General features: G+C 41.6%; 2 protein-coding genes across 3 annotated transcripts in view; one reads left to right on the forward strand and one right to left on the reverse strand.

The window, feature by feature from the left end:
• The first annotated feature begins 280 nt into the window (after positions 1 to 280).
• LOC109998898 (gap junction delta-2 protein-like) lies at positions 281 to 2,735 on the forward strand. The gene has a single exon (XM_065952520.1). It carries the CDS (start codon positions 1,172 to 1,174, stop codon positions 2,363 to 2,365), a length of 1,194 nt encoding a protein of 397 aa, XP_065808592.1. The 5' UTR covers positions 281 to 1,171; the 3' UTR covers positions 2,366 to 2,735.
• A 1,887-nt stretch (positions 2,736 to 4,622) lies between these two features.
• The window catches only part of sh3gl3a (SH3-domain GRB2-like 3a), a 32,576-nt gene continuing 24,272 nt past the window's right edge, over positions 4,623 to 12,926 (reverse strand). The window contains exons 7-11 of one of the 2 annotated variants that reach the window (XM_020657154.3): positions 12,611 to 12,714; positions 11,921 to 12,045; positions 11,795 to 11,827; positions 10,704 to 10,769; positions 4,623 to 9,613 (exon numbers count right to left, since the gene is read on the reverse strand). In XM_020657154.3, coding sequence (XP_020512810.1) covers positions 9,411 to 9,613; positions 10,704 to 10,769; positions 11,795 to 11,827; positions 11,921 to 12,045; positions 12,611 to 12,714 — 531 coding nt within the window. In that variant the 3' untranslated portion in view covers positions 4,623 to 9,410. The remainder of the gene's footprint in view (positions 9,614 to 10,703; positions 10,770 to 11,794; positions 11,828 to 11,920; positions 12,046 to 12,610; positions 12,715 to 12,926) is intronic. The other variant, XM_020657155.3, reaches the window with a different exon arrangement.

A 12,926-nucleotide genomic window follows, 5' to 3' on the forward strand; every position in this document is an offset into this window, starting at 1 on the left:
CCTTTTTTTACTCACATATCTTGTTTTAAAGTGTAATATATTTTGTATCCTGTCTTGTCTTTTTTGTGTATCTGACTTGTATGTATTTAAAGGCACCTCTAGGGACAGACATCACAGATATCTTAGCAACATTAACACTGTATTGTGTTGCATTGGGTACTTGCTTAATACTTGTCCGTATACAAACAAACATGAGATAAATAAATAGAAATACAGATTCTGTTACTCGCTGTGCCAAATGCTACTATGCAACACCAGTTGTTTGTGTTCATTTGGTGAATTCAAAGTCTCAGCGAGCTCTGAGCAGACACTCAGACAGGGCTTGCCAGAACTGTTTGATGTAAGGAAAGGGGTTGCTGAGGGTTTTATCTTGTGGACAAATGATTTGATGCAAGCAGACCTTTCAAGGGTCTTTTTTTAAAACACAGATAAGAGGATTAGCAAGTGGCTGGCTGGAGAAGAGCAGTCAAAACAAGTCCAGACACCAGACTGAACTTAAGGAAACCTTACTTCAGCAACATTATTTCTTATTTATTTTGCGCCATTACTCCGTACATAGACTTTCTGATGCTCTGTTTGTAGCATCAATTATGCGTTGAGAATTTGGCAGTAAGCATGTTCATAATGTTAAATATGCCTCTCCATTAATGGAAGAAGCCATTAGCTTCCAGAGGACTAATCTGTGAAGAATGCTCTATCAGCTGGCACTATCAGCAGCTGCTCCAGAAGAGGAAGGATGATGTCTCTCAGTTTTAAAATGGATCCTGAAGACAAGAGAGAACGGAGCTCGCCAAGTGACTCATGTCAAGTGGACGTCCTTATCTATGAAAGATGGGTTGGCTCTCTATTGCGGTGGCTCCAATGCTCTCAAGGCAGCCAGGCAGAGCTGGAAAACATTCAAGCAGAGCCGAGGTCGAACCGTCAGGGAGGGATGGCGCTCAGATTTTTGGGAGAAACGTTTGGCCATGGAAAGTGAAATCAGGTACAGAAGCTAACGTAGATTACATGGGATAGTGTAGCCCAGATCAGGTCGTCTGCAGGGCGGTTTAGATGTTAGCAAGTCCAAACGAATAGTTGTTTTGAGAACAGAAGAGGTGGATCAAACCAGCGCAGACTGCTCTTCTCCAGGCAGCTCGTCCCTCCTCGAGGCAGCCGGCTGCCACAGGCCACCATGACGGAGTGGACTCTGCTCAAGCGACTCCTGGACGCCGTCCACCAGCACTCCACCATGATCGGTCGCCTGTGGCTCACCGTCATGGTCATCTTCCGGCTGCTCGTCGTCGCCGTCGCAACTGAGGACGTGTACACCGACGAGCAGGAAATGTTTGTGTGCAACACCCTGCAGCCGGGATGCTCCACCGTCTGCTATGACGCGTTCGCACCCATCTCCCAACCTCGCTTCTGGGTCTTCCACATTATCAGCGTCTCCACACCGTCCCTTTGTTTCATCATCTACACCTGGCACAACCTGTCCAAGCTGCCCCAGAACACCACCCAGAGGCAGGTGCAGGGACCAGGGGATAATCCGGTGATGGGAGGTAGGGATGGCGGGCGAGAGGTTTACGACCGCAGCTGCGACTCGGACAGCTGCTCCATTCGCTCCCATAAGCACCTCGGTCACAGCCTGGCAGATGTGCTGGAAGGTATCCCTACCCAGAGCCTCCAGAGGGGAGAGACAAACAACACGATGTCCTTGAATAAAGCCAGAATTTGTACCTTAAGAGAGAGCAGTGCTGAGACTCAAACGGCCTCTGGAGGGGTTCTGTCTAAATGTTACATCTTCCATGTGTGTTTACGGGCTGTTCTGGAGCTGGGCTTTGTCCTGGCCCAGTGGAAGCTGTTTGGCTTCCAGGTGCCCGTCCATTTCTTGTGCACCTCGGCTCCTTGCAGCCAGCCGGTGGACTGCTACGTCTCCAGGCCCACGGAGAAGACCATCTTCCTGCTCTTCATGTTTTGCGTGGGTGTTTTCTGCATCCTGCTCAATTTGCTGGAGCTCAATCACCTGGGCTGGAAGAAGATCAAACAAGTCGTGAGGCTGAGGGAGAGGGCGTCCTTAAGAGGATGTCCACGTATAAGAGGGGGTTATGAAAACTTCCCTCCAGACAGTCCCTCTCTTACTTCCTCGTTAGGCTTTAGAGAAGTGACCAGCACCACGTCTCTGCCAACTTTGGATTTGGTGGTTGGTCACCAGACCGACTGGACCTGTGCTGGGAACTGTGGCATAATCGGTGAGCCGGGAGAGGTGAGAGAGACTAGACTAGAGCCACCAAAGAGACAGGACCCCCGTAAAGGAGAGAAGCAGCCTCTGAAGAGTAAGAGGGAGGTCAGAGGACCCAAACCGAGGAGTGCTGAGGTTTGGATATAGCCTCCGACAATGAGGAAGCATATAGTCTCTTCTGTTTTGGATGATGAGTATAGAAGAAGTTTTTTATTTCTCCTGACAATGCTTACTGGCAAGCAGACTGCCGATGCCGTCCTGAAACTCGTTGCTACGTTATGATGATCACCTGCTGTGAGTGCAGAATCACAAGTGACACTTTTCAAAACAGAAGCTGTGTAGTTTTTGGTGATGTAGCAATTTTATTAAACGAATTGTTTATGACGAATATCAAAAAGTAAGACACATGTCGGTAGAATGAAATTGGGGGATTGGGGGAGGTAATCAAGGTCCAGACCTCGGTTATTATTATTTAAAAAAATCATCTCTATATATAGGTAATCAGTATGGAGGCAATTATTAACGTGTATTCTACTCTTTGTGAAATTCAGCAGGAAAGCTGCTCGCTTTCTTTCGTGTTATGAGGCCACTATGTGTCTGTCAGAACGTTGTACGGACTCCTTCATTAATCAAAAGCAAGATTCCAGTTAAACCAAATGAATGAATTCTGCACTGCATCACCATGTGTCACAGATTTTTATCAAATTATTGATTTGGTTTTAATATTTTTCCAAGTGCAAAACAAAACTAAAGTAAACCCCATAAAGCCATACATTGACTTTGCATACATACTTTTATAAAGCTACATGAAGAATAAAGGGCTAAAATAGTGCAGAAACACAATAGTTGTTGAAGTCCACATATGTTAAAATGTATTCACATTCCAAAACAAGCACAAGAGGACAGCGTATGGATCATGATCAGCATGGTCAGAAAATGTACAAATTGATCACAATGCAGGAAAATACATTTTGGTGCTTTAAGTTCAACATGGTGAAACTCAAACATGCATCATAATGTTCTTAATTTAAAAGGTAAAAGTTTTATCATTGCCCCTTAATTTGAAATGAGAATATTTTGTGCAACTTTACAGTAAGCACAAATCTGTTATTTGAAAAAAGAAGATTGTTTTGCTATTTAAATGTCAGAAATGTTTCAGCAATTAAATTGTCAACATTGATTTTTTTTTTGTCTAAATGTAACAGATTGTGTTAAACGACATGCTCCTCAATCGAATCAAAATCATAGATTTAATAACATCTGCAAATATCATTCATTGTTGTCCAAATAATTATATAATATCGTATCATGATGAAATTGGTGATTGTGAAATTGCCCTCGTTGTAATCTCCAGACAATATATATGAAGCTGTTATTATGTTAAGATGCCCGCGCTCAACAACAAGACACTAATGTGCTGCTGTAAAAGCCACATAATTCATTTATTAATGGTGTTTTTCAACAGGCTTGAGTTCAGCAGTGGCGATTCTAGGGTCTATTGGGGCCCAAAGAAAAAATTCATTGGGAGCCCCAACAACCAGCGTTTATTATTATTTTCCTTTTTTCACCCCCAGACAGATAACTACTTTTCATTTTCCTTCATTGACAAATTTGGTTTTCACTGGAATAATGCTGCAACACTGAGCAGGGCATTGAGACTGAGGGCTGTCAGGTGGGGCCCCTGAGGCAGGTTTCCTACAAATGTACACATTTTGAGGCAATGCTTTGGTTGAAAGTTTGTCAGCCGTTGGGGGCCCCCTACTGGTCTGGGGCCCTAAGCAGTTGCCTGCTTTGCCAAGCAGAGTTCAGCACTGGGTTGCACCACCTACAGTATGTGCAAGTTCAAAACGTAGCCTTACCTTCAAGCCTAACATTGAATGTAATTTCAAACTGAAGACAGAGTTTACATACAACTAACATTATAGGTTCCACACAAGTAGAGACAGTTTCAAAATAGGCATAAGTTACAATCAAGTCTATCCTCTTTAAATGTCTCTCTGAGTCATGACTGTCTACAATGAGTGAGAAGCATGAGTCCCTCCAGCTGTGTTGTTGTCGGAGCTGTATTGTTTCAATCACAGTCATTCTGTGTCAATTTATGTGCAACATGAAGCTACGAGCTAACCAAAGTGTGCTAACATTAGTCTGGATTCCACTGCTGGTGCTTAAAAATGGTGCGTACTAATTGAAAACTCCTTCTTGCGAATGCTATAGGAGAGGGGGGTGGGAGGTGTGTCACTGGAGGAGAGCGGAGGATTCAGAATAGTGGAGGCGTGGCCAAACAGAAGTCTGTTTTGGTGCTCAAGGGCGACATCTACTGGATCAAAAAGTCGCAAATTCTTCCTTTAATGGACACAAAACAAATGTAGAAAAAACTGAAGCGAAGATAGAAACAGACAAAGGCTCAACATTGTCTTCTGTTTTATTTATGCAATATATTTATTCATATAATCAACATCTTAAATACACTGTTTGCATAAATAATGCTACTGAAATGAAAACAGAGAACTGTGAACCCAGTTTCTTCACAGCCTAAAATTGTTTGAAACTGAATACAACAGAGAGACAAACAGAGGACCAGTGTCGACAGAGATCTTCGTTTAGTGTTTCAAAGAGGAAGTCGTTTATAGTGTGGAGCTAACCGCTACCAAAATAAAAAAGCTGAAAGGCTAATTTTGCCATCAATTTAATTTGTTTGTGCTCAAATGCTATGGAAATAGAATTGGTACATCTTGTTCCTATTGGTTCATGATAATTGTATTTATAGAACCATTTCTCAAACAGAGTCCCAGCTGTTCCCTGGAGGTTGGATGCAGGCTGATAAACATTCATTTTTTTTGGTGTATTGTGATCGTGTTGAAGATAGCACCCTGCACTAACAGCTCCCCAGTATCAAAAAAACATTATAACAATCTTTACAGAAAATAAAATCACCATGCAGCATCTTGAACGTCAAGGCAATTGCAAGCTAACAGTAAGTAACAATATCTGTTTGTTCTGTCTATTGTACAGTATAGATAGTAAAATTGGTCCACACATCCATATAAGATTAAACTACTGTGATCTATGAAGTACATATCTGAACGGACACCCAGGTCCTGGATTACATCAAGTGGACACAGTAGTTTTTTTTTTTTTTTGGAGTTGTCGTTTCTGTAATTTCTCAAATATGAAGTCAGCTCACAAATAATGGTTGAGTAAACAACACAAACGATAATCACTTATTTATCAGATTTTGGATAGAAAGACTTCTACACTGATAGCTAACATTGCAAAGTCATCATAATGTACATTTCCACAGCAGAACCTCCATCAATGTTTAACCAGTTAACTCCTGTTTTCTGCTTTTCCCTTTTTTTGAGTATCAAGGTCAACGCAAAGAATTTTCTGTTTGAATCTGAATTCTCATAAAACAATTCTTAGAATTATCCAAATTAATACAGAATCAGTGAATTCTCTGAAATTAATTTAAGAATGGTATGAGCCAGTTTGAATTGTTTCCAGATAAATCAAGTTTTTTCTTTCTTTCAGTTCTAAAAAAATGAAACATTATTGTTCTACCTCTTCCCGTTTTGAAACATTTTGCCCTTTTTTTGAGCAGCAGGAAAACGTCACTGTACGGTCTCTGGTGAATACAGACAGATCTAGTGCTGTGGAAAAGTAGATTACGCTGGATTAACCCACAAAACAGGAAAAATGTAAAACGTGTAATTTCTTTAACAGAAAATTAAAAGAGGAGGAATCAGAAATCCGGACAGGCTTTTGTTAAAATAGGATTCAATAAAAGTATAAAACAGGAGATGCATTTTGAGGTAAACAAAGGCTTCTTGTCTGGTGTCATTTCAGTAAATATCATCCATCAACCATCAGGAGAACTGACCAGTGAGGGCTACTGGGATGTTTTATAAACTCTGTGTGTGATGGAGCTTCTTAATTAGAAAACAAGACACTGATACTTATAAATCAATACAATCGTCTTTTTCACCAAGCTCATGTCTGACTTTATGTGACAAACCTACTCTTATAAAAACAAAATACATTTCAAATGAATTCAGTTTCCAAATTGTGGATTCACTGTAGATGATTAAAAAAACACCAGAGGTTATATATATATCTTATCTACTACCATTTTGACTTCATGTATACATCTGACACGGTAGTGATTCCAACCCCACTGTGAATAAAAAAAGTGCAACTCTGAAGAAAAGTCAGGAAAACAAAAACATCCAACAGAAAAGGTGCGTGTCGATAAATGTGTGTGGTAGGTAGTTTTCTAAAAGATTCAGTGCAATACAGACAAACATTTCAAAAAGCGATTTTATACAGTGTGTCACATTCAGAGCTTGTAAACAACAGAGAGAGAAGAGGACATTCACAGAGATGGAGATCACAGTTACGACAACATGTGTTCTGGGCACAGCAGGCAAACAGGCAAACATCAGTATAGGAAGGAGAAAGAAAATGACGACACAAGAGGCAGACTTCTTTCACTGCTGTCTTCCACACATCAGTGACTGTGACTATGAGTTGGGTGTAATCACTGCCCACGAGCTGTCGCTTTGAACATTCACATAAAAAAGGATTTGCCATATAAATGAGCGTGGAATGAAGGTAGGAGCGCTGATTCAAAGTTTGATTTCACATTTAAGAAAGATGATTCTGGTTCATAACAAAGCGGGTGTCATTTTCATACCTTTGGCCGTCATTCTTATCTTTTAAGACAACATTGTGCTCTCCAGAGCAATGAGTGAGTTACAGGAACATGGCGACATGATTCCAACAAAGAAAGCAAGAAACTAAGCAGTCAGAAAAAAAGGCGGACTACAATATCGCCATATTCCCTAATTAAGTAATTTTGAAAAGGAACGCTGACAGTGACTGAGCCGTAATGGTTGCTAAACATCTTTGACTTCACAAGAAAACTGTGGCAAGATCTGTACATGACTGTTAAATCTTGACTATGAACAGTTTTTAAGACAGGAAATATAACCACACCGTCCTCATCCATGCACGGCCTGCTCCGACCTCCACCTCAGCGGCGAGGAAGTGTGGACAACAGGAACGTTAGGAATACAAAGGAGAAATCCTGCCTGCATCTTATCCCATGTGCTCTTTTGTAAAGCGTCTTGATTTTGATTTGGCGCTCTACAAACAATGATTGATTGATATCAGGATACCTCGCCTGGAGTGACGCCAAAAGATTTAGAGCTCGTCCTGTTTTCTGCAAGATTTCAACATGAAATCACAGACTAAGACACCAACATTACTCTGTTGCAGAATCAATAAGAAAGTACAAAGACGTAAAGACGGCGGATGGCAGTGTCGCGAAATCACAATCTGAAAAAGTTCTTATGTTTGCCGCCGATTTCTATTCCAAATCGTTTGGCTGCTTTAGTATCAGAGCAGCATTCATCAGTTTTTATGTATCCACTCAGAATTCATGAGGGGAAAACACAAGGCATATGAAATGGAAGCTAACATTTGCCTCATAGAAAGGGAGCAGTGTACTGTCTGCCCTCCTTATCTTTAAAAAGGTTAAATGATTTTACAATGCTAGTGTCTCTCGGGGGAGTCCGTCTCCTCTATTGTGCTGAGCAGGTAGTGCACATGGAGTCTGAGGTTTTTTTCACGGCAAATCAAGAAAGAAAAGAATCAAAACAATAAATTATCAGGCTGACCAGCAGTCATTTGTCATAAATTGTTGATATAAAAATTGCAGGTTTGCAGCTTTGTGACCCGTTCTGTTGTTGTTTGGATGTTTCTCGACGCTGTGTCAGTGTATTATAATTCTAAAAAGATCTGAAGGCCTAAAACTAGGAAACCAAGTACACAGCTATAGTCAACTTGAATGACCCTTTGACTTTGGCTAGACTCCACCTGCAGGAATCAGACAGCATCATAAACAAACAACGAGGCTTGTTTGTGAATAAACAAGAGAACATAAAAAAGGCTTTTAAATTACAACACAAATTCAGTGGACTAAAGCAGATCTAAGACCTTCTGGGCCGCAGATTTTCTTTCTGGGACAGTAATAGAAGCTGACTATCAACTCAAGGCATCGTCTCTTTTTTCCAACGTCTCAAACTCGGCCATATAAAACTTAAAGGCTTCATATGCGATTTTTTGATCCAGCAGATGTCGCCCTTGAGCACCAGCATGAAACCGAAACAACTCGCGCTGCATTGTTGTGTTAGCGTGCTAATGCTAGCGATCTTTATTATGCTGGTATCTTCACACTTCATGTAAATTTACCTGAAATGAGCGTGATCTAGAAACACAGTTAAGCAGTGAGTACAGTATGTTATTCTTCTTTTCTCTAGTCCCTCAATTAAACAACTTTTATACGTGAGGGGAGGAGTCAGCTGGCTGTCCTGGCGATGTAAACAAAGTGAAGATAGGACTCTGAAAACTCTGAAAACATCACAGACAGTGGGACTCGGGTGTTACACCCATTGTAGACAGTCATGACTCACAGAGTTATTTTCAGAGGATATATTTGATTTATATTATATTTAAATGTGAAAAATCACATATAAAGCCTTTAAAGGATCTGCATGGCTTGATACCTGGGGTTAATTGAGCTTACCAACTCTTAGCACTTCAGGCTAACCACTTTGCATTTGTGATGACACGAGAATCACTCTTTGGGGGTATCTATGGTAGAATGCAATGGGATTTCAAACTGCATGGATTGAAATGTCCCTTATGTGACATTATCATTTTGTTGTCATTAAAGCAGTCCTGATATCCACCACTTTACTGAGAGCTGAGTGGAGGAGCCTTCACTTGTGGTAACGGGGGCAGAAACTGACAGAACGCTCATAAAGGACAAACTTGGATCAGCATCAACATCGAGCAGGGTCACCTGAGGGACTGGAAGGATGGATTACAAGGTTTGATAAGGCTAGACTTTTTCAGTCAGACCAATCGGGAGTTCTGTCCCACTTAATGGCTTGGGTTTCAATTGGCTTTAGGTTCGTAAATATCAACAAAAACAAAACGAAAACAATCTAATCAACGATAATTGATCTTAAGTCAGCTTGAGACAAAACCACTACTGTACTTCTCTAGCTCAGTTTGAAGATCATCCGCTCGGGCTGTGCTGGCCCCCCTGTGCTGACCGAGTAGAGCTGAGGATGGAGGCTGGGTGTGACAGGGCAGAGGGAGTCTGTGGAGGACTCCGTGTCCATCTTCACTGTGGCAGTGGAACTATAACCTCCACGTAGTTGACGGGGAAAAAGCCGGACTCGCCGTTGATCATTCCTTCATACCAGTTCTCGTCTATTCGGTTGGTGAGGATTATGATGTCGCCCTCCTTGAAGCCCAGCTCGCCCTCGTTCTCGGGTTCAAAGTCGTAGAGGGAGCGACAGCACGGCTGGTCCAGCACATCGGACTCTGCACCACAAGAAGAGATACATGAATAATTCACTCCTGCACATTTATCCTGAGAAAGTGATTCTTCACTGTCTTGCTTTATCTTCGGTCCTTTAATTATTTGGGGATAAAAATGGGAGAGACACATTACAGATGAAGACTTTGAGATGGGGTGAGTTTTAAAAGCTTTATATGTGATTTTTTTGATCCAGCAGATGTCGCCCTTGAGCACCAGCATGAAACTGAAACAACGCGCGCTGCATTGTTGTGTTAGCATGCTAATGCTAGCGATCTTTATTACGCTGGTATCTTCACACTGCATGTAAATTTACCTGAAATGAGCGTGATCTAGAAACACAGTTAAGCAGTGAGTACAGTATGTTATTCTTCTTTTCTCTAGTCCCTCAATTAAACAACTTTTATACACGAGGGGAGGAGTCAGCCGGCCGTCCGGGCGATGTAAACAAACTGAAGATAGGACTCTGAAAACATCACAGACAGTGGGACTCGGGTGTTACACCCATTGTAGACAGTCATGACTCACAGAGTTATTTTCAGAGGATATACTTGATTTATATTATATTTATGTGTGAAAAATCACATAGAAAGCCTTTCAGTATCCTAAACCATCTCATTGAACTTTCAAACTCCACGTGCTCCTGAGGCTTCCTCTCCACTGCTACATTTAGAGCTGTGTTGACTTATTCCTGTCTGTGATTGGTCATATGTTGCTAACATTCATGTGAATGCGCTCACAAATAAATGGCCTTGAGCTTGTTTAGCGCTTTTCTAGTCTTCTGTCTACTCAAAGCGCTTTTACACTGCATGTCACACCTCTAATTGACGCCACCGACGAAGCAGCAGAAGCAAGTGTTTTGCCCAAGGACACATCGGACATGTTGCTGCAGGAGCTGGGGATCGAACCCCTAACCTTCTGATCGAGAGACGACCAACTCTACCAACTGAGCCGAAAGCTTGCATCCTGACTTTAAAGTTAAAATGTTTTTCTGTGTGTGAAGTATATTAATCAGCTATGTAGCCGTTTTAACTTTGAACACTTTTCAGATCTTGTATCAATTGATGGAGTGCAGAGTCGGTATGCGTTACTCACGGTGAATATTGCCATTGGTGGAGGGGCTCTCAGGCCATGACAGTGGAGCAGAGGTTATATGATCAGCTGGGTGAAATGTAAGGACAAATGAGGATGTTTCTGAGTACAAGACAAAACAGAACAATGCAAACACACAATATGATGAAGCTGTCCTGAATGTGTAACTTGATTCCTCAGTGTACTTTTCATATGCTAGTTGTGTCTGAGTCTTGCCTGTAGAGGGCAGCATTGCTTTGTAAGGCTGTATCAACATGCGTGCTGGGGAATTTCTCTCTTTAAAATAGTCTCTCGCTTGCAATAATGTCTTAAGTGTTATCCTACATGATGCCTTCATGATGATCCAGGATTGTCTGGGAAGGGCTTAAACGAGCCCCGGCTTCTTTGGTTTGCCTCAGCGGTCACTTTAGCAGAATATTGACAGGTCTTGATTCACTCGGTTGGGAGAAGTGAACCTCGGCAGAGCTGACTAATTATTTTTTCACCGCAGGAGTTCTCCTCGTTTGTGCTGCTCTGTGTTTTACATCCCACCTCAGGCTTGTGTTACAGAGGCGTTGCAGCACCCTGGCCGACCAGATTAAAGACGTGGAGGAGAAACATCCAGACTCCCTGCTCATCATTCTGGGGAGTTTAACGGATCAAATCTTATCCACCAAACTGCCAAAATACAGACAATATATACAATATCCCTCCATGGATGCTAACACATTGGATCACTGCTACACAGTTTTGAAGGACTCATTTGGCTCTGTTAGCCTGACAGCTTTGGGACTCTCTGATCGCTGTCAGATTCACCTCATCCCGACCTACAAGCAGAAGTTAAACCATTTAACTAGTTTTGGATCATAATTACTAATCGATGTGAAATCTGGCAAATTCAGCTTAAGATATCAGAAATCACCTAAATTGATCCTATTAAACAACTCTGTAAGTTATGGCTGTCTGACCTCTGAGCTTACATTACAGCTAATGTTTGCTGTTAGTTTGAACTTCACTGAGTGAGTGGCAGGGCACATACAAAGAAAAAGCATAATGCTGATAGGTCGACCAAGCATGAGGGTTGAAACCTAAACGCTGTATACAAGAATACCTACTTTTTCCATTGACCGTGTTGTTGATCTGGATATCTGTCGAGGTAACAAGAAAAAGAATGGACTCTAGAATTCAAAGCAAACAATGAAGCTTCAGCCAACAAACAGACAGACTTATGGCAGCTGTACCGGTGGATTTAAGAGAGGAGCTGTAGGACAGGCCGTTATGCTGACTGTTGTCCAAGGTCTCGATCCTGCTCCTGATGGATTTGGATTTGAACTCTCTCTTGGGCCGGCAGCTGGCTGTGGACATCCTGGGACGAGAAGAAAAAAAAAAACTGACTTCTTCTTTTATGACAAAAAAAGAAGAAAAGAGGTCAAGTCACTGATTTAGCTCAATGACAAAGAACAAATGAGGCCTTTAGTTTCCAACATTTTATTTAATCTATGCTGAGTGAATTAACTAATGCATTCACTAAATGTATTAAATAATCATGAAATGTTCACCTTATTATCCTTTAATCTAAAATCTTAAAGCTAATCGTCGACCACTCCAACTAATATTGTTATGAAATATTGCATTTGTAACCAAAACAAAACTTGGAGCCTATTTAAGAGCACGCAGGGAACATTCATGATTATGATTTACGTCTAAGAAAGTCCTCTTTATAATATGTCCTCTTTAAATCAAGAACTCAGTCTACCTAGTTTTTAAATAAACTCTTCGAAGATCTGCTGTGTCCACCTGGATCCATGCTCCCAATGAACCAACCACTCTGTGCTGCAGGACGTGATGTCATCATCCCACAGGAGAGAGTGGCTGCAGAGTAATTACAGACAGCAGAGCCGAGGTGAAGTACAACAGAGCACAGTCCTCACCTCTTGTGCAGCTTTCCACTGAGCTCCTCCAGGATTTCACACGACTGCCGGTGATAATCTACTGCTGCCTCAATCAATGCTGACAGCTGGCTCACCTGCTCCACCTGTTGGCCACAGGGCAAACACACACATTAACTTATCCCCAGCTCAATACTCAATTCTCAACAAAGCTGGACTATTTTATTTTGTGATGTACTGTTTTGGGATAATGGCCAGATATGGACTTATTAGTGGAAAAAACAGATTGATTAAATGTGTCAAAAATGTTCTACATACTTAAGATGACACATTTAATAAGTTAATGACTGTATAAATG

This window comes from Labrus bergylta, chromosome 3, assembly GCF_963930695.1.
Source record: "Labrus bergylta chromosome 3, fLabBer1.1, whole genome shotgun sequence".
Classification (NCBI taxonomy): domain Eukaryota; kingdom Metazoa; phylum Chordata; class Actinopteri; order Labriformes; family Labridae; genus Labrus; species Labrus bergylta.

Excerpts from the sequence above, each read along its gene's own strand:
- LOC109998898 (XM_065952520.1), top strand. The coding sequence starts at position 1,172 with ATGACGGAGTGGACTCTGCTCAAGCGACTCCTGGACGCCGTCCACCAG.